This window comes from Neolamprologus multifasciatus, chromosome 17, assembly GCF_963576455.1.
Source record: "Neolamprologus multifasciatus chromosome 17, fNeoMul1.2, whole genome shotgun sequence".
Taxonomy (NCBI): Eukaryota; Metazoa; Chordata; class Actinopteri; order Cichliformes; family Cichlidae; genus Neolamprologus; species Neolamprologus multifasciatus.
In genome coordinates this window covers 10,697,871-10,722,774 of record NC_140455.1, presented here as the reverse complement: position 1 = coordinate 10,722,774, position 24,904 = coordinate 10,697,871, and the positions used below count along the sequence as shown (strand labels likewise).

General features: G+C 38.8%; 1 protein-coding gene across 2 annotated transcripts in view; it reads right to left on the bottom strand.

The window, feature by feature from the left end:
* Nucleotides 1-24,904, bottom strand: part of brinp3a.2 (bone morphogenetic protein/retinoic acid inducible neural-specific 3a, tandem duplicate 2) — a 69,102-nt gene that overhangs the window by 25,641 nt on the left and 18,557 nt on the right. For both annotated transcript variants that reach the window (XM_085137640.1, XM_085137641.1), the window contains exons 3-4: nucleotides 9,707-9,897; nucleotides 7,058-7,248 (exon numbers count right to left, since the gene is read on the bottom strand). In XM_085137640.1, coding sequence (XP_084993766.1) covers nucleotides 7,058-7,248; nucleotides 9,707-9,897 — 382 coding nt within the window. The remainder of the gene's footprint in view (nucleotides 1-7,057; nucleotides 7,249-9,706; nucleotides 9,898-24,904) is intronic.

Sequence of the window (24,904 nt, the reverse complement as noted above, 5' to 3'; positions counted from 1 at the left end):
CTTACCTCGTTTGAGGTGAGTCATACAAACCCGATTTTCTGCGCTGTCATCTATCGCCCCCCGAAATACAATAAGAACTTCATAAACGACTTTTCTGATTTTTTAGCTGGGATTATGCCCAACTATGATAGTGTTCTTATTGTTGGAGATTTTAATATACATGTATGTTGTCCTGATAAGCCACTGGTAAAGGACTTTTTAAGCCTTATTGACTCTTTTAGCCTGGTACAGTCCGTGCCTGGCCCTACACATGAGCACGGACACACACTGGACCTTGTTCTGTCATATGGTCTGCCTGTCACTAACTTGGAGATTTGTGACTGTGCACTCTCAGATCATATGCCTGTGTTATTCAACGTTGGTTTGACATATACCGCAGTTAAATCTGGCGCTGCTACTCGGTGCTGTCGGGTTATTAACCCCGCCACTGCCGCGCAGTTTTCTGCTGCTTTTAATCAGCTCGGCGGCCCTTCTGACTTTGTTTCCTCTGATACAGAAGAGCTAAATTCCTGGTTTTATTCTTGTTGTCAAAAAATCATGGACTCTGTGGCTCCTTTAAAAACCAGGCAGCCTAAGGCTAAACCTGAGCCTTGGTTTAATGAGAGCAGTCGTGCTGTTAAGAGGGAATGTCGTCGAGCAGAACGGAGATGGAAAAAGGATAAACTGCATGTATCATTTCAAATTCTCAAAGACTGCTGGCATCGCTACCAGAACACTGTTAAAGAGGCAAAAAGGGAATATTTTGCAAATATTATTTCTTCCAACTGTCATAACCCACGTGTGTTATTTAGGACCATTGACACTGTTCTTAATACGCCATTGAATGTCTGTCTGGAAGTTTCTCCTGAGATTTGCAATGATTTTCTGAACTTTTTTATTGAAAAGGTTGTCACCACCAGGGCTCTTATCACAGCTCCTGAATCTGACCCCTCTGTCTCTGTCCCTTGCGCTGCTGTTTTCACTCAGTTTGAGCTTGTGACGCTCTCCACTTTAGAGGATGTGGTTCGCCATATTAAGCCCACAGGTTCCCCACGGGATCCTGTCCCTCCACAATTCTTTAAAGAAATTTTTCCTAGTATACGACAGTATGTCCTTGAAATTATTAACAGCAGTCTGTCTTCTGGTATGGTTCCTGCAAATTTCAAACATGCAGTAGTGCAGCCACTGCTTAAGAAACCTGGCCTTGATCACACAGTTTTAGCGAACTATAGGCCTATTTCCAAGCTGCCTTTAGTCTACAAGGTTTTAGTGAAAATTGTTTTTAGTCAACTGAAAGATTTTATAGATGATAATGGCATCTTTGAGGTTTTTCAATCAGGTTTTAATACCCTTCACAGCACAGAATCTGCATTATTAAGGGTTTTTAATGACATCCTTCTGGCATGTGATTCTGGTAACCATGTTGTTCTTGTCTTGCTTGACCTAACTGCTGCCTTTGACACCGTAGACCACAATATTCTAATTTCTCGATTACATGATGTAGTGGGTATTGGTGGAACTGCACTTAATTGGTTTAGGTCTTATTTGTCAGATAGAACTTTACGAATCGTCTTCTGCTCCTCTGTCATGCGGCGTCCCACAGGGCTCAATTTTAGGGCCACTGCTCTTTTCACTGTATCTATTGCCTCTGGGTTCTATCCTTAGAAGGCATGGGATCTCATTTCATTGTTATGCCGATGACTGCCAAATTTATTTGCCACTAAAACACAAGGATGGCATCTCCATAAAACCTCTCTTGACATGTCTAGATGAAATTAAAGCTTGGTTGGCTCTAAACTTTTTAAATTTTAATGAAAAGAAAACAGAAGTGTTGGTGTTTGGACCCAGTGGTCCCTGTGAGTCCTCCTCTGTTGTTTTAGGATCCCTGGAAGTCTATTTTAAACCTGTTGTTACTGACCTTGGTTTTAAGTTGGACAGTGATTTTAAATTGGACAACCAAATCAGAGCAGTGGTGAAGTCCAGTTTTTATCATTTAAGGCGACTGGCAAGAGTAAAATCTTTTCTTTCGAGGCAGCATCTTGAAACAGTGATCCATGCTTTTATTTCTTCCCGCCTGGACTACTGTAACTCACTTTATGTGGGGGTCAGTCAGTCATTGCTCTCACGTCTGCAGCTGGTTCAAAATGCGGCTGCACGACTCCTAACAGGAACTCGAAAAAGAGAGCATATAACCCCCGTGCTCGCCTCTCTGCACTGGCTGCCTGTGTCTTTTAGAGTTAATTTTAAACTTCTTATGTTTGTTTTTAAATGCCTTCATAGTCTTGCCCCGCCTTACCTCTCTGAGCTTCTTCATCCCCACATACCCTGTCGGTCTCTCAGGTCAGCTGACCAGCTGCTCCTGGAGGTACCGAGATCCAGGAGGAAGCTCAGAGGGGACAGGGCCTTCTCTATTGTGGCTCCAAAATTATGGAATAATTTGCCCATGCACGTTAGAGAGGCCCCTTCACTGTCCACTTTTAAATCACGTCTTAAAACCCACTTTTATTCCTTGGCTTTTAACCTCAGCGAGACTTAGTTTCTCTTTTAATTGAAGTAGTTATTTAATGATTTCACTCTTATTTTATTTGGTTTTTACTTATATCTTATGTGATTTTATTTTACAGTTCAAATGTACAGCACTTTGTGTCAGCTGTGGTTGTTTTTAAAGTGCTTTATAAATAAAGTTGATGATGATGATGATGATGGTCTGGCTGACCAGGCTGGCACACGCTTTTAAAGTTGAGGAAAATTGAGACCCCACAGGTACAGAAATGCTTCCACTAAAGTCAATTACAATAGATACATGAGACGCGAGAGGTAATGATAAGCGTGTGTGTGTGTGTGTTTGTGTGTGTGTTGTGTGAGCATGCTGCAGACACCTACTCTGCAAACGTAAAAAAGGAACAGGCCTTCCATTTTTGTTTTTTATCTTTTATGCAAGGTGTCTGTGGAGGAGTGAGGGAGTGTGGGAGTTTGGGCGTGTGCCAGAAAAACAGAACAGTATAAAGGAAACAATACATGTGCATTCAGATTCCTCTAGTAGCTACTTACATTCTGCCACATACCCGCACACGGCTGTGCAGGATGTATTAAAAAATGCTGCTTTTGCAGTATCCTTTTCAAATCCTGATGTTTGTTTTATGTATTTTCCGTGACATGGGCCACAAACACTAACCGTGCATGATCTAATCTGTAGTGTTGTCATTTCATCGAACCGATCTCTGTGACTTCCCAGTTTTTAGCTCACTTAAGGGCTATTTATGGTGGAGATCGACCAGCCGGGAAACTGAATTGGCCAATTTTCAGTGTTCTCAGCGTGGACCGGTGACGGACCGCCTCACACACAGTGCTTAACACATTTCTTAGATCAAGGTTTGTGCCAAAGCTGTCCTAAATGAACGGCATTAGCAATAATCAAAATCATTTCGTATGTTTCTGTCATTGTTAATCCATTAGTAACGCAAGCACACTTTTTCATGAAATATAATTATTGGTGTTATTCATGATTTTTCAAATGTCAGTTTTATTTTAAAAGGAAGCAGAAAAATAATAAAGCAAATTATTATTTTTGATTAAGATGTAAAATGACAGTTACCACATAATTATTGGCAATAATTATAATAAAAGTGTGAAAACTCTGACTCACACATATGACATCACTGCAAAGGGAACCTGAGCTAATATCTGACTAAGTTAGCATTAGTGACTGGCTGTTATGAAATGATGTCTCTGTTTCATAGTCTCTGTTTCTGTTAACCTGATGGATTTCAGGTCCATTCTCACTTCCTGTTTAGTTTTTGACAAATCCGAAAAAATTACAAACTTTATCTCAGAAATTCTGTTTTCTGAAGCTACTCATCATAAATTGCTCCATTCCCTAACAGGAATAGAGATACATGCAAATTTTCTTAACAAGAGAGAGAGAGAGAGAAGTGACCGCTGCGCTGCAGACAGCAGAAATGTGTGGGCTAAAAAACAACAAAAACCAGCCTTCTCAATTGCCTCCAACTGCCCATATGAGTGTGTCAATTTGTGGCTCTGTGTGTGTGCAGTATGTCTATGACTGATTTATTATTTTTCTCCTTGGTATCCTCATGCCAGACATATCCTTTGAGAAAAAACTAGTTTGAAGGAAATCATAAATGACCACAGAAGCTGCCTATCTGCTCTGTGATAGTTCAGCCACCAATCGATCGAGTCACAAGACTGGGGCACACTCAAATGTGAGCCACAAAGCCCAATAAATTGACTGTCCACAAGAAGGAAATATCAAAACCAGACGATCCTGCTGTTTTCTACTTCGTGACCGGCACACTGTTCATCGCTGTGTTTAGATAGGCTGGCAAATATGGTGTGAGTCAGGTGGGGATCTGACCATTGATTCAGTCTAGGAAATTCTCAAATTGTAGCAAAACTGCTCCCCTCTGTTCTCTAACAACTGCAGTCATTACTCATTGTACAAACAAGCTGGTCCAATCAGACTCTCCTCTGCACTGTGACTTCTTGAATAAAGCCCAGATTTCCAAAGTCGTCCCCCCGGCAAACCACAGCAAAGTGCTTTTTCTTCAAAATGAGCTTCAAATTTCTCTTTGCATGGAGACTGCCGGAGGGGGCCTTTGCCTCACCTGCAACCCTCTCATTCATTCCTCAAGTTCAATTCATGCAGGTCTGTTCTGCTACTGTACGGGTCAACACCCTGTGGAAATGATGCCCAAGTGTGGAGGAATCTGTCGCTCCTTTGACTCTCTTTCCACCAGCGTTGGAGGTGAATCTCTCCTCATACTACTTCCCACCTGTCAGTTACACCAGATGACTGCCTTTGGAGCATGAAAGCAACGCTCTTTCATCTTCTCTTCGCGTCTGTAGCTTCAGAAGGAGAAAAAAAAAAAACCTGAAAAAAGCCCTGATTCCCAAGAAATGAAACAGACAAAAGTTTCTGCCTCTCCACCTCACATGTGCCTGCCTGATCTGCAGAAAGAAATATCCAATCCTCCCCGAACACAATGTAGTGAGAGGACAGAGCTTTGATATAAGTAGGGGGGATCTGATTCAAGTTCTGCTACAGCAAAGAAAGCGTCACTTCACAGGACCACCGCCGCTGTGTACCGAGAAATGAAAAAGGTAGAAAAGAAGGGTCATCCCTCCCTCTGTCACCCTATTAACCCCATGCTACCTGAAGGTGACAACTGGAGGCAGAAAACTGTCATGAGGCGTGTTTCACAAGGCTTATTTATCTTTCCCTCACCATATGTGCTCATCACGGAGCTTCCTCCAGACTCGGATGTGCTTGCAGCTAAAGATCGTATCTCATCACAAGCAAGAGGATAAAAAGTATAATCTTCTGCTTTATTTTCATTGCCATTATCGCCGTGTTTTAACAAGGGAAAGCGTTAACAAAGGAAATAGTACTGCACCCACAACCATTTTTACCAGTTTTCAAAAGCTAAAAGGTTGAAATTAAAAATTATATATCTCTGATAACTCATAAGAGGAAAACTTTTATTCATCATTTATAGAATAATAACAGTTATATGCAACTAGGCAATATATTTTTTAATGCTTTTCATTCAGTACTGGTCTTTATCTTTTTGAGAATTGCAGGAATAAAAGTACTTTTTGCTATCGTGCATATTAGATGTATTATCATGTATTATTATTTCCTACGTTAACAATTGTGTCTTGTCTTGTTGCCTAGCAACTGTAGTTGTTTAGACACAATTTAAAACTATGATCCAAAGAAAGCTTGATTTGATTAATAGATAATATGGAGCTATGAAAAAGTGTTTGTTTTAATTCAGCTGCATTGGAGGGCTGTTGAGTGTGGTTAAGATTCTCTAAGATTCAAAACATCTCAGATTTATTTCTGGTATTTTATTAGGCTAGTTTTTTGTTTTTTTGAGCCATTCAGAGATTGTCTTGCTGGTGAGTTTTGAATCAGTGTCAAGTTTCAGGGCAAAACTATAGTTGATCCAAGCATAGTTCCCAGAGGGTGGAAACATATAATGTAGTTGATTTGTGTGGGAATCATAGCCATGAGGAGCAAAGCTGAAGAGCTGGAAGCTGTGGATGGTAAAGTGTGTGGCAGTGGTGCAACTCTTAGTGTTCTTCTTCAAACAATTAGAAAGCATTAGTTACTTTCTTGATGAATTTTAATATGTGTGTCATGTTCAGTCTATTCACACTCATCAGCTACAACAATTAAAAGACTGGTATGTGTTAATTATCTTGTTTGTTGAAGTAGAAGTTTTGAATTTCTGCATTTCCCATTTCTCACGAAGGTCTAAAGCAACTGCAACATAATTCAATCACATAAAATGAATCTTAAATTCTATCTATCTATCTATCTATCTATCTATCTATCTATCTATCTATCTATCTATCTATCTATCTATCTATCTATCTATCTATCTATCTATCTATCTATCTATCTATCTATCTATCTATCGTAGTATTAACACAAAAATTACTCAATTCACTGAACTGAATTCATATTTTTATACCCAAATGTGACATAAAAAATAAAGTAATTCAACTGGTGAATTTCTTTTATCTGTTGAAAGTAAATAACTGTAATTTGACAGCTTTATCACAAAATGATGATGTACTTTAGTATTGTTTCTCATTGTTTGAAAGACTTGAAAATTCATGAATAACAACACTAATTGTATTTTAGCATCAGAGATATTATTTTGATTAAAGAACTTACTCATGCTAATGGATGAACCATTACAGACACAAGAAATATTATTTTGGTAATTACAAAGTGTGTTATTTTAGTGCAGCTTTGGCACAAATCTTACATTGGGTGAGGGGTCTAATACATTTTTAGGCACTATATATAAGAGGAGTCTGATTTAGCTCCAAGTATGCAGCAGAAGTGAAATAATGTTCCAAGTTGAGAAGGAGAAAGAGTGATCTACTGAGAGCACAAGTGTTCTAGCCTTAGATTATAGTATAACAATGTCAGTTTACTGTCATTGTGATTTGACTGATGGATAAAAACTGAACTAGATAGAAGCTTTAATAATGTATACAGTTAAATATGTCCCAATAACTCATAACAAGCACACAAAGATACCTTGATTGCAGTGGAGGCGATCTGGATGTGGTGCAGCTTGCGCAGAGTGCTCTCCCTGTCGATGAAGTAGGAGGCAGCCAGCTGGTGCAGAGCTTCCAGAGTCACAGTGGAAGAGTTGCCCGAGTAATCGCTCACCTCTGCTTTCTTACTCAGTTTCCGCTTATCCACAAATATGGTTAAGGCCTCTTCTCCTGCAATTAAAAGATAATCAAATTTAATTGTTTTCAAATGCCGCTCGGAGTTTTAGAAAAGGGAACAGAGAAATAAGTCAGGGTCAGTAGCTCTGACCCTGACTTATTTGGTTTTTTTTTTTTGTTGTTTTTCTTTATCGTGGAGCTCAGATCTTTTCACTTGCATTTTGTCGTACCTGACCAAAGCTCATTATGCATGTTAATAGATTTTTTTTAATTAACTGAAAAAAGAAAATTTCCCATAAAGTATTTGGGGGGATTTTTAGTCTTCATTAGGACAGGACAGGCTCGGTAGACAGAAAGAACACACATCAACCAGGTGAGCTAAACCAGCACCACTAAACAACCTAAAGTTGACATTATTTGAAATTTTGAAAAGGGGAAAATGTCAGCAGCATTTGTAGCATATAGAACTAGAATGTTATAGATGTTTTCCCGCATAATGTTACATAGGTGGTCTTTAAAAGACACTTAGAACATGAAATAAATAAATACATTCTAGGATCCAACTTTTCCCGAAGGCATTTATTTCTAGTGTCACAATATTTTGCAGCAGAGCTTCAAAATGAGACCGTCCCCAAACCTCTCTGTTGCCTCTAATAACCTCTGTGTAAAGAACTCTGGACAAATATTATCAGAAACACCCAGGATAAATGATTGTTTGAATAAAATCCACCCAGTGCTGCCTTTCTTCAAGCGAATGTAAGCTAAAGCTACCATGCCTGCAAATACAGATGAAGATCATGTGCAAGCTCTTCCACATATGTAGCTAAATGCATTAAGTGTCACTGAGGTCAACTACTTCATTCAAACTTTAGGAGCTGATCTTGTAGCTCAGCTAGTCCTTTCAAGATTGCTTTATTAGCTAGCATTGATGCAAATGGTCTTTCAATTGATAGGGTACTAAAACCTGCTGAGAGATACATGCACCAAACTCCAGGTGGTTGTGAGCACAGCGACAGCAGGCGCCTCTGAAGCATAAAGACACTTGACCATAATTAGGATAAGTCACGTCACCCCGAATCAGACGGCACTGATCATTGCAATCAGGACTTCATAAGTCTAGGAGCTGTGATGCAGCACACTTGGAGCTCTGAGAGTTCCCAAGACACTGCACATCATATTTCTCATCATAATGCAGTGCTAATGCCTCAGGGCCATTTTTCTGCCCACTGCCTTTCTTACTCAGCTGCTGAAGGGCAAGCTCTTAATATTGCAATCTATTTATTAATTTCATTAAGTCCATATGTTTCCGAACACAGAGGCTATCCATTTAGAACCACAGAGGCATATCACTGGCAAAGATCCAAGGCAAACTCCTCATTCTCCTCTCTTCATACCACTCAGTCCTGGCTGAGCGCCAGAGTGCAGGGCTGCATCAGCTCTGGTAGCTGGGAGGGTTGCATTTTATGCATCTACTCACAACAGCGACCTTTTCAAAGCCAGGAGTTGCGTCTAAAGTAATTGACATGTGTTGTTTTGTAAAAAGCAAATGTGCTTTTCAAGACTTGCCCGGGACTCTCCAGCATCTTAAATGACTTTTTTTTTTTCGCCTCTCGAGTCAGAGAACTATTAGTGCTTATCCATTCATCAGCCGGTAGAAAATCAAAAATTCCGTGGCTGTGACTGGGAGTGGGAGTGGCAGGTTCACGATACACAGGCTTTTACATGTATTCATACATCTCTGGAGACCAATTTTCTGAGCTGCCAGTGGCATATAATTCCACTGTGATGTGTTTTTCAGTTACTCTGAGTGTATTGCATTATTATGTCCCGTCCATCTGTTTTCCATACGGACCACCTGGAAAACCAAATTTTAAAAGCTTTTACCGCAAATTGCATACTTTATTTAACCCCAGATCACCTGAGTGAGAACTAGTTCCTTAAAGCACGTTTCCCTGTTTATTCTAAGCTGTAATATATGGGCTAAGTAGTTCTACGCTGGAGTTTAAGAGCAACATTGCTCTTTTATTTCTGTTAGTCATTTGCAGGTGCTGACCTGGGACCAACGTCTTTTTGCATCATTCATTATTTAGCTCTGAAAGCATGTCAGAGATATGAAAATCAGGATCAGAGCTGTGAGTTGGGCAAAACTGCCTAGCTGAATATCTAAAGTAGGTAGTTACTGCTGATAAGATCTGCCAGCAACAGATTTCATAGAAGAACGCTTACCAAAAACTGTAATTCAGGCAAAAAAAAACCCAAAAAAAACCTGTAATTCCATCTGTTTAATCTGTTTTGCTCCAGTGTGTCATTTTGACTTTTCAACTTCAATTTTATTTCTTATTTTGTCTGACGTTCATGGCAAAAATGAAAATGTGCACATACACATAGTTTCAACAGTTCTTCCAAAGTGTGATCTAATCTAAAAACAGCAGCTACACGGTGGTCCTGAACTGCCCAAGGAAACAACAGTGAATGGTAAAACAATCGATAGAGGATGGTTAATAATTGTTACCTCCCAGGGTAGCTGACAACAGGAAGTGAGTCCCATACTTCCTGATCAGGCTGTCCGTGATCATCTGGGTGGTGGGCCTGCGGCCCAAGAGTCGGATGTTCCTGATGAACTCAGGAGTAAGAGGTAACGGAGACTCCAGAAAATCTCTCCTTTCCACCGCCAAGTTGTTCACCTTCCATCTTCCAAACTCCCTGGAAAATGAGAACTGATTATTATTAATATCCACTAGATTAGGGTTTCTAAGTGATAAGAGAAAATAAGATTTGCGCAATTTCAGACTTATAGCAAACAGCTTGTAGTTCTGAAGCAGACATGCTCACTGGTTCACACCAATTAACAGATGAAAATAATGTGCCAAGATACGCAGAAATGCACCAGCAAAGAAGAAGACAGCAGCTTAGCAAAGAGAAAGAAAAAAGCACATATAGAAGAGTATAGACAGATTATATTTTGTTGATTAACACTACATGTAAAAGCAATCTTTATTTAAAAGAAAGGTTCACGTGACTTTCAATCATTTATGCAGCTAAAATATGTCATAATCACTTATTACAGGTTCTTTAGTATTTTCTCTGTATTCTGGCCTTTTTACATAATTGCAAATTTAAGTGCTTTGATTTGAACTGTTGCTACACTTAGCAATGTGATATATGGAAACTTCATGCTATAAATGTTTATTAACAAAACTCCTTGGAAAGCCTTCAGTTGATCCAAAACGTCACAGCAACAGTATAGAATAAACAATTAGTAGTGGAAAAACATGGCTTAAAGTAGTCATTATGGCATCACTTCTTCTAAGGTAAAGGAGTTGACCGTGTTTGCATATTAGAGATACAGTGACATCATACAGACAAATCTTCTGCCTAAAACTGAACTGAATAAATTACACGAAGAGACAGAAACAGCAAAGACAGAGAAATCGTGAAAGAAAGAGTAGTGCATTGCATTTACGTTATTATGTTGTGTGCTATGACAGTGTTCAAAACCTCTCGACCATGCTGACACAACCATGAATTAAGGTGCAGCTCAGAGAAAGAGTGAGAAACAAAAGAATGAATGAATTCACAAGAATTCCTTTAGAAATAACATCCAGAGAAAAATCTGCTATCAGCTGAAACCACAACTGCTACATGGTATAAAAATGTGCTCCAACTACGCAGCTTCCAGCTGTTTTCTTTAATAACCCCATCATTACAGAGATATACATCAAAATGCACAAGGTACAAGGCAGTAAAAGAAACAATAATGGATATTTTCTATATTGAATAAGAAAACAAAGTGAGATGAGCCTAAAGAAAAGACTCTGAGCCTTTGTTACGTCTTCAGATTCTTCCACTCTGTCATTTCCTTCAAATTACTTTCACGTCAAGTGTAGCTTATGTGATGCATTTACTGTACATTAATACTTGTTATTTACTAGAATATGTATGAACATATTTGTGTAGGATTGCACTTGACAGACCATAATAATTCAAGAAAGAAAAATTAATAATACGATAAAGCAGAACCATCTTGCCACCTCTCTCCTCCATACAGCCTATATGCAGCCTATATGTCCTTGCTGTGTTTCCATGTGAAAACACAGCAAGGACATCATGAGAGGAAAAATAGATACCGTATGTCAAAGACAGCACGATAAACTGAAGCGGAGTGAGACCAACCAACTAAAGGATACAGATGTTCAATCAATAAAGACCAACCTTGCACCCTGCATGCATTTTTCCAAGTATTTCTGTGCAACATTTGCCCGAGGCACAGCTCTTTGTACTGGGATTCTGACTTCACACAAAGTTATTCTGTTACCATAAAGTTCAAGGATGACAGATTTCCACATGAAGCGTCCTTCACACATGGTACTGTTTACGTTAGTTGCACTTACACACTGTTCTCAACAGAGTGAGCCTCAGTGAATCAAATGTAGCCTCTTGTGTGCTTTGTTTGTCTAGCATGTGGCAAAAAAGTACGGGCTGAGAACACTGTGTTGTGAGAAGAAAACTTTGTGTAAAAAGATCTCTTTGGAGTTTTGCTATAATGCACTTTACTTTTGCTACCCAATAATTTTTTTTGATTAAGAACCAAGTCATAACAAAACATAAAGTGATAATAATCATGCATTTTATTTTAGGCACCTTTCAAAGTACTCACAGTCACCTTGTATAGAAGTGTAAAAAGCAGTAAGAATAAAGAAAAATATCAATCAAGTCACTAAAGCACATACAAATGCAGTATGTAAAATGTTAATCCGCTATTTCTCCCCCACCCCACCCCCCCCACCCCCCCCACCCCCCCACCCCACCCCTCATCAACACGATGGCGACTGCCAAAACTGAAATACAAATGTCGGCTGCCAATATGAGTCTAACTGATAGCACAAAGTTTTTTTATCAGTGTGGTTTTGACCCAAGACACTATTTACTGCTTTGAAAAAGCCTCACAAATGTGAAGTTAATCACCAAAGAAACCAAAGAGATAAAACTAAATAACTTCTGAGGCTCCTCACAGGCTTGTGCTCTGACATAAAAGGCCCAAAGCCTACAATACACAACATTAACCGCTCGTAAACTAAAGCATGGCACAGGAAATGACTGAAAAGCTGACTGCACACATGGGTGAACAGCAAATAAAAAACTTTGCTTATACGCACTCATTCACCATATATTGACTCGGTCTTTTGTTCAAAGTATCAATAGCAAAGTGTGTCTGCGGGTTCATGCTCTCGAACCTATAGGGTACTGTAGTTGCAACATATGCTGTGTACCCACTGAGGTCAGGTGGAAGGTTTTTTATTTCAGTATCTCCAACAGGGAGAAAAAAGTCTGTTAACTTTGATGAAAGTGCTGCTACTTGCAGACTTTCAGGCAAGGCTTCAAGTTGTACTCTGACCATTGCTACCCTGCTGTCATAACAAACAGGATAAGAGAACCCGTGGCCTGACTCCATGCGACTAAGGTAGCCGAAGATCAAAACACAGGGTCACTATACAGCAAAGAAGAAGTGAGTGCTGAGCTCAGGGATTCCTAACCTGTATCGATGTTTAAAGGCCCAAAAGATATAACACGAGGGTGGCAACAGTTACCTCAACCAACTTCAGTATCTATGCTGGTGCTGCTCACATTAAATGTCCTGGGACTTTATGAAAATTATTATTATTTCTTTCCACCTACCAATCAGATTTTGTAAAATTTAGATGAGAATCTTAGTTACATTTCATTTTGTGTTGGGATTTTTTATTCTTTAAGTAAACATGGAAGAGAACTGCTTATAAAATCCACTGACAGCTCAACAAGCTAAATGTTGAAAAAGGTGTTACTATAAAATCTATCCAACAATGCCTGACAGCTGTCTTGTTAGCTGTTGTTGATTTGATTTTGCTGTTATGTTGTTCTTCTTTTATTGTGGAAACTGTCTAATCAGAGAGATTAAACTGCAGTGGATGCTCCTTCATTGTTTTCTTTAAAAGCAGTGGCAGTTGTGGGGTTAACATCAACAGCAACATGCATGACCTTTTGAATGAATTTAATCTACGTCCCTACCCTCACCTATGGTCACGAGCTGCGGGTAGTGACCAAAAGAACGAGATCGCGGATACAAGCGGCAGAAATGAGCTTCCTCCGAAGGGTGGCTGGCCTCTCCCTTAGAGATAGGGTGAGAAGTTCGGCCATCTGGGAAGGGCTCAGAGTAGAGCCGCTGCTCCTTCACATCGAAAGGAGCCAGTTGAGATGGTCAAGGCATCTGACAAAGATGCCTCCTGGGCGCCTCCTGGGTGAGGTGTTCTGGGCATGTCCCACCTGGAGGAGGCACCAGGGTAGACCCAGGACACGCTGGAGAGATTATATCTCTCGGCTGGCCTGGGAACGCCTTGGTGGTCCCCGAAACAAGCTGGAGGAGGCTGCTTAGGCTGCTGCAACTGTGACCCGGCCCCGGATAAGCAGAAGAAAATGGATGGATGCTTTTTCTTGTTCAATTGCCGTCCACCCCACATTAATATATTTTTCCATAACTTCACAAAATCAATATTACTTTAATTTACTTTATCTTTTACTTTCTGATTATGACAAACAAATCAGCTTAAGGAAGCAGTATTTTGACATTTTCAATTTGAAGGCTTTTTTTTAAAAAAATAACTTTTTTCTGTTACAGTTTTCCTGACAGTTAGATTAAGTATAAAACACAGATATTTAATTTATGATTGGACTTGTATTAATATTATCATGACATAGATAAAAAAAGAACAGATAAACATGAAAAAAGACATCCCGCCTACAGAGAAATAACCTAGTTTGCCAATTTGCTTAATTAAGGCTGTTTCCTTTTTAAAGCTGTTCAATGTTTTTGATGTTTAAAAAAATGTAAAACTTAGTTATTAAGCCAAGAACTGCTGAAGATATTTTTTTTTCGCTCTTTCCTTGCAAATCTACATTGCAATGAATTTCTAAAGAGACATTTATGAAGTCACAGACAGATATCACAGCTGTAATTATAACAGATAGACTGTGATTACTTTGAAATTTCTCTTGGAGGGTACCAGAGTGTGGTGCCAATTTCTGCTTGGCGCTGCTCCCAATTTACTCACATAATCACGCTCATGTGAGAAGAAAGTAACAGGAAAAATGTTCCTCAAAAAAACCCTTCTGCCTGTTTTGGAGAGCACTCTATTCATTTTAAAACTTTTTTATGATGGGTTACATCCTGATGCAGCGTGAGCATCAAAAGCACAAATGAGCCATGCAGAAATGAATACGACTGTCCCGAGTGATGGATTATTTTTGTCAGACTTCACTGTGTGGCAGGAAATAACAAACATTTAGTAAATGTTTGTGAGCTGCATTGTCCAATCAGTCAAATGTTGCACTTTTCTGTCTTCTGAGTAAAAGCTTGACTGCTGTAATCAGAATGGGTTGAACAACCTTGGCTGCAGATGATGGATGGAGGGAGTGTGGCCTTTTGAAAGGGTATATATCACATTAAACCAGGAGTAATGAGGAAAGCTCCAACACACAGATGTTTAAATGATACAAAGACTAAATCGCCAAGAACTCAGGCTGCTGCATACAAAAGTTAGAGCAAGCTGGTGACACAGCTTATAAACAACTCATATCATTTTCTTTTTCTGTTATAGAACTATAAAGCGAGACTGATTCACACAAAATTAAGCAGAAATTGAGGGCAGGGTGCGAAGTAAACATAATGATGTTAAATGGATATGTGGTACCAGTTGACCTTTTTGCTGACACTGTAGTATTCAGACAAAGGCTTTGACTAATCTCTTGCTCAGATATATCTAGTGTAGCTATTAATCTTCACCTCATTTCATGCCGTACAAATAAATGACCTCTTCAAATGGGACACTATGTCTCTTGAGTTCCACTTTGCAGTGTGAAAGCACTACTTCAAAGCCACAGCACGTTCTGTGGGACCAAAAAAAAAAAGAAGAGAGAAATAGAAAGGGAGGGAGGGGGAGGCGGGGGGAGTTACAGGTACAGGAGGAGTATTCGAAAATCCCCCGCTGTTGTTCGTTTCTTCAGTTATCGTTGACTGTGATAAGCTAGGCCTGTCTTATCTTAAACCCCCAATAGGCCAAATGGTTCATCCTGCAGGGAAAGGATAAAATGAAATGGGTTTCACTACAGAGTTGATTTTAGGGGCTGCTGTCCTCTCTACACCCAGCTAAGTCATTATTATTATCAATTTCATTTCTTCTTTTTGCAGGGGTACATCAGTTTCATCAGTTTCAACTCTCTTAACACCATTACTGCCAGGTTGTTGATTTTTTTTTCTTCCTTTCAAACCCCAAAAGGTCCTGTTTCAGCTGGACCATCTCTGCATTCTGATGTTCGTATGGATACCGTAGATCTTCAGTGATATGGCGATGAAACGTTGTCCGGTTGTAGATGATATTGTTAGCTGCTGTGGAAAGGCTGTGAGTTACGTGTTGCTTTAATTTTTTTTTCCTCATTGTCATTCCTTTAGTGCCATCATGACTTTGACGTTTACAGTTTCAAGTGAAATATCTCTGTGACTTACAGCTGGCTTGTCAGATATTTTATTCAGATTGCTTGGTTTCAGCCGCAGTTTGTTTTAGGCTAATTTGCAATGAACACACAGCACTGTGGCACTTGACATGCGTTACACCTGCTAAATAGAAACGTAGGTTATTAGCATCAGCGCTGACATTACCATTTAGCTCAAAGCACTGTGAGAACAGCACAGCCTCACCCAACCATTGCAGTCCCAGCATCAGACTATAAGTCCTGCTGAAATAAATTCACCCTGGTTGTGTTGCTATGTCACATTAAGGTTATGTTTTCTTGGATGCATTTAAAAAAATATAGAAGATAGTGAAGAGCCACAGTATGTTCATATGTATTGATACAATAATCACAATACAACACTGTCTCACCTGTTTCTCTTTTGAATATTGCAAACTGTCCTCTATCATGTGAGGAGCTTTCACCAGTAAGTGTTTTTGACCATTGTGCTACATTCCTTTGTGCTCGTCTGTTGCCTTGATAGCCCGAGTCTGTCAGAAGATCACTGGCAGTAATCTGAATGTTCCTGACCATCGTTTTAGGGTAAAAGCCACTATGGTGACCTTATAGAAGCCCCTACTGCCTTTGCACATGATATTTCTTTTACTTTAATCAGCATGCGGGATACGCATGCTTACAGGGGTTCAGTTAACCAATACTTGAGATCTTTTGTCCCTTCAGCTATTAGCTGTTTAAACTAGACGAGTCATTATTACTCTGCCTTCATATGAATATTATTCTTTCTTTTATCTCCACTGAGTGGGTAAGTGGAATAATTAAAGTGTGTTTTTCTCAGGGCATGTGTACATTTCTGTTTTTGTTGATATTTTCTTTTTTTTTGTCTTTGTGTGAGGATATTTGATGAGGCAATCCAAAATGATATTTTGAGTTCATAAACATTCACTCTACTCTGCAGTCCTGGATAAATATAAAGGACTCAACAACTGATGCACTTTTACTAAACTAAAATACTTCCATGTGTTGTTAATTTTGTACTGCTCAACTACAAATTAGAGGGATGATTGCACTCCAACTCCAACCACTCCAGACTTAAAGAGAACGCAAAAATGTCAAATATCAGCTACACAAAACTGCAGTTCAATATCATCCCTACCAGGTCTTACAATTAGGTAAATACAACCTGAGATGAACAGCCTAACATGACATATCACACCATGTCATTACTTCACACACAAAAAAACCCTAAGCCAAAATCCAGAAGCATTGTGTGAAGCTTAATATACCCCATCATTTAATAGCTTATAGAGGCACCTTCAGCAGCAATAGGTCTAACAATAATAACTAATAACTGCAATAACGTTCCCATATGAATTTATCAGTCTCTCACAGTAGTGTGGAGCAATTTTGGGCCGCTCATCTTTCAGTGTTAGGTTCTTTGAGGTGTGCAAGCATTCATTTATGCACAGCTCTCTTAAGAAACAGCCACAGCATTTCAATCAGTTTCAGGTCTTTACTTTGACCATTGCAGCACCTTGAATATTTTCTTTTTCGGTCATTCTATTGTAGGTTTGCTTTTTTTTTTTTTGACCAAGCTTTAGCTATCAGAGAGTTGACCTCGTATTACATTAGACTACTGAATATTTTGGTTTACACTGTTGCCCCAATGACTGAAAGGTACAAAGATCATGTGGTGTTTGGTTTTTGTCAAATGTTATACTGTGCGTTTTACCAAAACAGCTCCACTTTTGTCTCATCTTTTCGGAGGACATTGTTCTAGAAGCCTTGTGGTTTGTTAACAACTTAAGATAAGCTGTGTTGCCAGTAAGAAGAGGCTTTTTAGTAAGAAGAGGCTTTTTAGTAAGAAGAGGCTTTCTCCTGCAACCCTTCCAAACAAGCCATACTTGTTCAGTCTTGTTCTAATATCACTGTCATAAACATGCTAACTGAGGTCTGCAGAGTCTGAGCTGTAGCTCTTGGGTTTTTGCAGTTTCTCTGAGCATTATAAAGTCTGACCTTGGGGTGAATTTGTTAGAATGTTCACTTCTGGGAAGATTGCCAACTGTTTTGAAAGTTTTCCACTTCTGGATAATCTTCCTCTCTATAGAATAATGGACTTCCAACTGTTTGAAAATGATCCTATATCCCTCGCCTTGATGGTCGGCGACAATTGCTTTTGTCTGTGGCATTGTGCTAACAAACACCTGAATGCTCCAGACCAGGAAGCTGCCGAAAGGACCAGACTATTTTTATTGTCCTGAAACATAAACCTTTAGGATTTAAGAAAGGTTGGCTTTTTTCATCAGTGTAATTGGTTTTACAACCTTTAATCAGCATAATCAATTCAATCAATTCACAGTTAAATTTTATTGAAATCTTAAAACACAAAAAATCACCACATGGTCTTTCTAGGCGCAAGAGGTTCAGAGTAAGGCCAAATGCATGTCAGCACTCCTACCTTCACCCTGGTGAATTTGGCAGCTTTCCTCTTGGCAGTGTTTGCCATGAACAGGTGGCTAAGGCAGAAGGCCCACATTGTGTTTGCATTGGAAGCAGTGGGGATGCTCTCCAGTGAATCCCCAAAGCACACAATCACACACACTTGCACACCCACAAAAACACAAAGCCTCTTTCATTTCCTTTGCAGAACTTGTTAAAAAATCTTTCAAATTCAATCAGTAAGAAAAGTGGGAAATTGAGTAGAGGCATAACGTGGTGTGAATTCATTACTCCATCACTGCTGAGCCAGCTCAAACACTGTAACTCGAGCCACCGATTCTGGTAATTCATCTTCTCCTGTCATTGAGCATTTATTAGGATTTAGCAGAAATCTGAACTACACATGTGGAAGAGCAGTCCAGAAAATAATATTGTCACTTTCAATCACCTCTGCCCTGCAGTCGGCGCTAAGCAGCGTGTCTTTCAACTAAAAAAGGACTGTCAAAAATTATCACTGGCAACAAACACAAGTGAAAGCCAGATTTACTTACGAATGTAGCACAATGGTCAAAAACACTTACTGGTGAAAGCTTCTCACATGATAGAGGACAGTTTGCAATATTCAAAAGAGAAACAGGTGAGACAGTGTTGTATTGTGATTATTGTATCAATACATATGAACATACTGTGGCTCTTCACTATCTTCTATATTTTTTAAATGCATCCAAGAAAACATAACCTTAATGTGACATAGCAACACAACCAGGGTGAATTTATTTCAGCAGGACTTATAGTCTGATGCTGTGACTGCAATGGTTGGGTGAGACTGTGCTGTTCTCACAGTGCTTTGAGCTAAATGGTAATGTCAGCACTGATGCTAATAACCTACGTTTCTATTTAGCAGGTGTAACGCATGTCAAGTGCCACAGTGCTGTGTGTTCATTGCAAATTAGCCTAAAACAAACTGTGGCTGAAACCAAGCAATCTGAATAAAATATCTGACAAGCCAGCTGTAAGTCACAGAGATATTTCACTTGAAACTGTAAACGTCAAAGTCATGATGGCACTAAAGGAATGACAATGAGAAAAAACATTAAAGCAAATGAGCCAGTATTTTGTCCATTTACAGTGGAATCATTGTCTCTTTAATACTTTTATGATTTTTACGGATTTAAATAATTGTGAAATGTTTTTTATTTCACTTCCAAAACAACCAAGTGCTAAGAGAGCAACACTTTTCCAATCAAAGGGAAGAGTCTTAAAAAGCCTACTATTTATTATGGTTCTTTTACCAGATTATTTACCTCATGGGAGAACTTGGAGATGTCAAAACCTCTAAGGGGATTTCAGGAGAGGAGATAAGACAGAGAACATCAGTTAGAATGTAGCAGTGGGATGTTAAGAAGCAGCGCTGAGGGAGTTTGCTCTAAAACACTCACCTCAACCCTCTTCAGAACACCTGCAGTCTCCCTTGTGGTTTAGGAACTCTGCTGTTGTTCATTGTAGCTGAAGTGCCTCTTATATCAAACTGTAAGCAGCTTTGTTGTGATCAAGTTGAACACAAAGAATGGGTGCATCATAAGTACTCTGGCATGTTGAATAAATAAATTAGGAATAATTAGAAGAATCCTTTTGTTTTAGTCCACTATTCTTTAATATACAGCGGAGCTCAAAGACCTATTGATGCTATCTGTGCTGTAATGAATTCCACTGAAAATGGTTGTAGTAGTTTAATTATGTGTCCTTAATTTAAAGTGTGAAGCAATTATGTGTTGTTGATGACTTCAATATCTATGTTGACAGCAGCTTTAGGAGTGGTAGACTAAACTGACTTCAGCATGTTGAAAGACTGGAGTTTATTTTTAAAGGTTTGATCTTTTAATATGTCACATTTACATGTTTCAAATTGCCTACTTTTATATTAGACAAAGATACCCATAATAACCAAAAAATGAAATTTTTAAATGATGATTCACTTATTAGGGAAAAGAAAAAAGCTTTCTAAATCTGTCTGAGCCTATATGAACAACAAAGGTTAATTTCGCATTAGCCAAAAACGTCTTGATGAACCATGAGACATTTGGGAAAATTGTCTGTGGATTGACCACTCAAGAGTTGAGGTTTTTGGAAGGTTTGAGTCCTGTTACATCTCATCTCTGATATCAAACAAAAACACATAAACACACATACATATAAAGAGAGAGCAGCAGACAGAAAGACAGACGAAAGAGAGGGAAGGTGATCCGGACTGGGATTGAGTTGGAGTTGCCAGATGGCAGAATAGGAGACAAACAGGAAACTACCTGATATCCCACAGGCCAATGGGAACCATGATAAAGACACAAGAAGGTCAGCCAGCAAAACACCTCTAAAAAGGTAAGCCATCTCAACAATAAGAAGAAGATCCAAGCCATCAATACATACACCCTACACTGCACAAACTCAAAATCTTACCAAGTATATTTGTCTTATTTCTAGTCAAAATTATCTCATTACACTTAAAATAAGACAGTCAGCTACAGGGCAACATTTCAGTAAACTAAAAGAACTTGTTTCAAGACAGTGAATCTGAAAACTAGAGATTTTTCACTTGTTCCACTGGCAGATTTTTTTCACTTAATACGAGGTATTTTAGTTTGACATAAGTGAAAAAAATCTGCCAGTGGAACAAGTGAAAAATCTCTAGTTTCAAGATTCACTGTATTGAAACAAGTTCCTTTAGCTTACTGAAATGTTGCCCTGTAGCTGACTGTGTCTTATTTTAAGTGTAATGAGATAATTTTGACTAGAAATAAGACAAATATACTTGGTAAGATTTTGATGTTTTGCAGTGTACCAGGCATCAGATACCTTGCTGGAATAACAAGCAGGCCACAGAAAGTCCAGCACCCTGAGGCTCTATGAGCAACAGAAAGAGGGAGTGCAAGGTTTAGTGAGTGTCAGCGTGACAATCAACAATCCGAAAAAATAGATCAGGAAGATGCCCTCCACCCTGAGATGAGCTGCTTCAAGAATGCCCAAGCTAGCTGAAGACAGACCGAGTGACCGATGCACCTGGGATGTACGATCAACAAATAGAGGAAGGGGCTGACATCAAGAAATCTTGCCAGTGGCTAGAAAAGGCCCACTTAAAGGACAGCACAGAGGCTCTGATTGTGGCAGCACAGGAACAGACCCATAGAGTCATAAGTCTATCACAGCTGAAATATGAGAAAGTTGATGTGTTAGAAGCAGGAAAACTGGACAATCATACAAATTCGGGCAACTTTGACAAAAGCAAAAGCATGATGGCCAGACGACTGGCTCAGATAATCTCCAAAATGGCAGCTCTCGTGGTGCATGCCCGGTCTGCAGTGGTCAGTATCTATCAAAAGTGATCCAAAGAAGGAACAGTGACCAGTGACGGGGTCACGGGCGACCAAGGCTTATTAATGCACATGGGGAGTGTCACAGATGACCATTACCTTCATCAGCAACTCAGTAGGAAAGGAGAGGAGCTGTAGACCAACTCCAAGTCAGTGATCACCAATGTAAAAAAGATCAAAATGATGCACTGTTCCCACTGCTGTTCTGCATAGGCCTTAATCCTCTAAGCCAGCTCATCACAAAGAGTGGATATAATTACAAGTGGAATGATGATCAGCCACCACCTGCACATTGGTGACATCAAGTTAAGTCAAGAGTGACTAAAAAAATGTACTCACTGATCCACATCACCAGGATCCACAGCAAGGAAATGGGGATGTCATTTGGAGTGAATAAATGTAGTTGAATGAAAAAAGAAAGGAATAACCCAAACTGAAGGGGGACAAATGCTAGAAAATGAGGATGCAGGAAGGTCACCCAGCTCAGTAGTAAGAATAGAATAAAATAATAATAATAAAATAAAATAAAATAGAATACATACACTCTACTGGTCATCAGACACCCAGCTGGTATAATAAGCTGGGTATGTAACTATAAATTGGCAACCACCTGGTGAGCACTGTTAACTTAACTGACATCGCCTGTTTAGTGTTAAACTAAGCAGCCTCATACTTATCACTGTTAAAATGGTTGACTAAAACCTATTTCTACTGTTGTTATTAAGTTGTTATTAATTTTCTTCTTCCGCTTTTGTCAAACATCTTGGTCCTCAACATGTACAGGAAACCTACGCGTAATATGGACACACATCTTTGGATCAAATGTTGGTCCAATCCGGACTCATGAACAAATCAATCTAAGGGCCCCTACGTGTTAGCAGTAGCATGCAACATACTAGAAGAACAGAAAGTGAATATATTGCACCTATTATTAGTCAGCAGTCAGGAATTTCAGGCTACACCAGCAACTTTATTTTGTTTAAGTTTAAGTTTTTCATTTAACAGCAAATTTCAAGTCAAGTGAATTGACACGCCTGAAATCATCCTATGATGACAATGCATTTCTCTCTCTCTCTCTCTCTCTCTCTCTCTCTCTCTCACTCCAGCTCTTGGTGTTCGGTCTATTGCTTACTGTAACATAACATGTCGGTAAGTCTGTGATGTTGATGCTGCTATTTTAGTCCACCTGTCTTTTGTCAGCTAACCTCCACATGTGGCATGTTTGAGAGATGCACTCAAACTGGGAGCAGATTATATTCTAGGATTTATTTATTTGCTACATTTTATTTTAAGGAGTAAGAGAGAGATGTTTATGGTAGGTTTGATGTTACTCTAGCTTATTCATTTATGCATAAAGTCCTCATTTTGAGGAAGAGACTAAGGAATGGATCTTTTAATACTGGGATTCAATCAGAAATCCCAGCATACATAATGTTCTGTAATACTTGCCAACACCTCCGTGTTTCCAGAGTTTCTCTATTATTTCAAAACTATCTGTTATTACTCTCATAACTTAAGTCGAATTCTATTTCGTGTGTGTGTGTGTAATTGCCAGCTAATCTTTCTAATCTAACACACTCCACATAATACGTATACTTTGAACTCATCTGTCACAAAATCTGGTAACCCACCACAACCCAATTTAAAGGGCATATGCAGAACTGCTCTCTGCATAGGCAGAGAGATGAGTTACATGTGACATTTAATAAAGTAAAAACGTTCATCAAAGTGAAGCATCCTACTACCTAGACACATCTACAAAATCTCACACCAAATAAAAGGAGGAACAACAATATTATTTAATCTGCACACTATGGGATCACCAAGATCACTTCACACATCACTGAGTATATTACAGAATATAAAAAAGAGATGGCAAACTTAGTGCAAAACAGTTTTAATAGCTCCCAAATCACTTCATACAGCAAAAACGGGTTTTATCTGGAATTTAGTGCAATTCTTAAAACAATGAGCATTGAATAAACACAGCTATAATATAATATGCTAAAAGGAATCCATTGGTTTTATCTGCTAATGCTACTAATAATAATGATAATAGGCAGCAGATAATGATTGAGCTGAAAGGCAATTTGCTTGTAGTGACAAATATTACAGTAAAAGCCCCTTTGGGCTTGTCTCATCCTGAGAGGTGCTGTAAGGTTTGTGTTAGATAAGCCAGGAATATTTATCTCCACACAAAAGTCATTTAAATGCATTCAAGTGACAAGGCGGTGTAGGTTGACCAGAGCTTCAGCTCAGCAACTTCCACAACAAACACTAATGGGGTAGCAAAATAATGCTGAGCAGTTCTGATATATATATATATATATATATAGAGAGAGAGAGAGAGAGAGAGTCATCTCAGAAAGCACAAGCACTATAGACTGGAAAATATTCTAGTTAGTAGTGAACCAGAAAACACCAATGTATACTGGCAAAATATGTAACTGCTTGGTGGTGGTGTGTCTGAAGAGTGAAACCATGTGCTTAAACGTGTATAATATTTAATTGTCAGCAATGATGACTCTTTAGGTTACAAAATGACTTCATATAGAAGAAGGAATGACCAGCTGACCAAATTTATACTGGTTACTGGTTCAATTATCACTTAAAGTCATAATGAAAATACTAAGGACTGGTCAGTTATACTTCTGCCAGTAAGCAATTTAATAGTCAGGTTTTCCCTCCTACGAGTCACAATAGCAAAAAGTTAAATACTCTAGGCTACACAATGGTAAATCTCTAACCGCAGGGTGGTAGTTCCAACTTTTAAATACAGTCTAATTTAAAAATAAAATAAAGAAATCTGTAATTCCTCAGTAATTTTTTATTAGATTGATTGTATATATAATGTGGTCAGATTTTTCTAAATCACAAAACTATGTTGCCATACAAATAAAACATTACCTTGTGTGGCTGCTTGTGTTAAGACAATATTCCAACATTGCATTATGGATATAAGAAATAAGTTCCAAAAACATTGTGTAAAATGTAAATTAAAAACATGTTTTAGTGACATAGTGTGAAAAAATAAGAACTGAAAAAGAAAATAAGATCATGAACGTGATGGCAGGAACATGTCTCAAAAGATTGGAACAGGACCATGTTTACCTCTGTGTAGCATCCCCTCTTTTTTTAAACAACAGTCTTTAGGGAGATTTTTGCACATTGGTGAACCTCTGCCCATCTTTACATCTGAGAAACTGTCTCACTAAGATGCTCCTTTTACCCCCAATCATGTTACTGACCTATACCATTGACTTTTCTCAATTTTTTGTTGCCATAACCCAACCTTTCTGAGATGCTGAATTCAAAACAACCTTATTATTTCTTAAATGGTACATTTTCTCAGTGAAAGCACTTAATAAATTTTCAATGTTCTATTATGAATAAAATATGAGTTCATG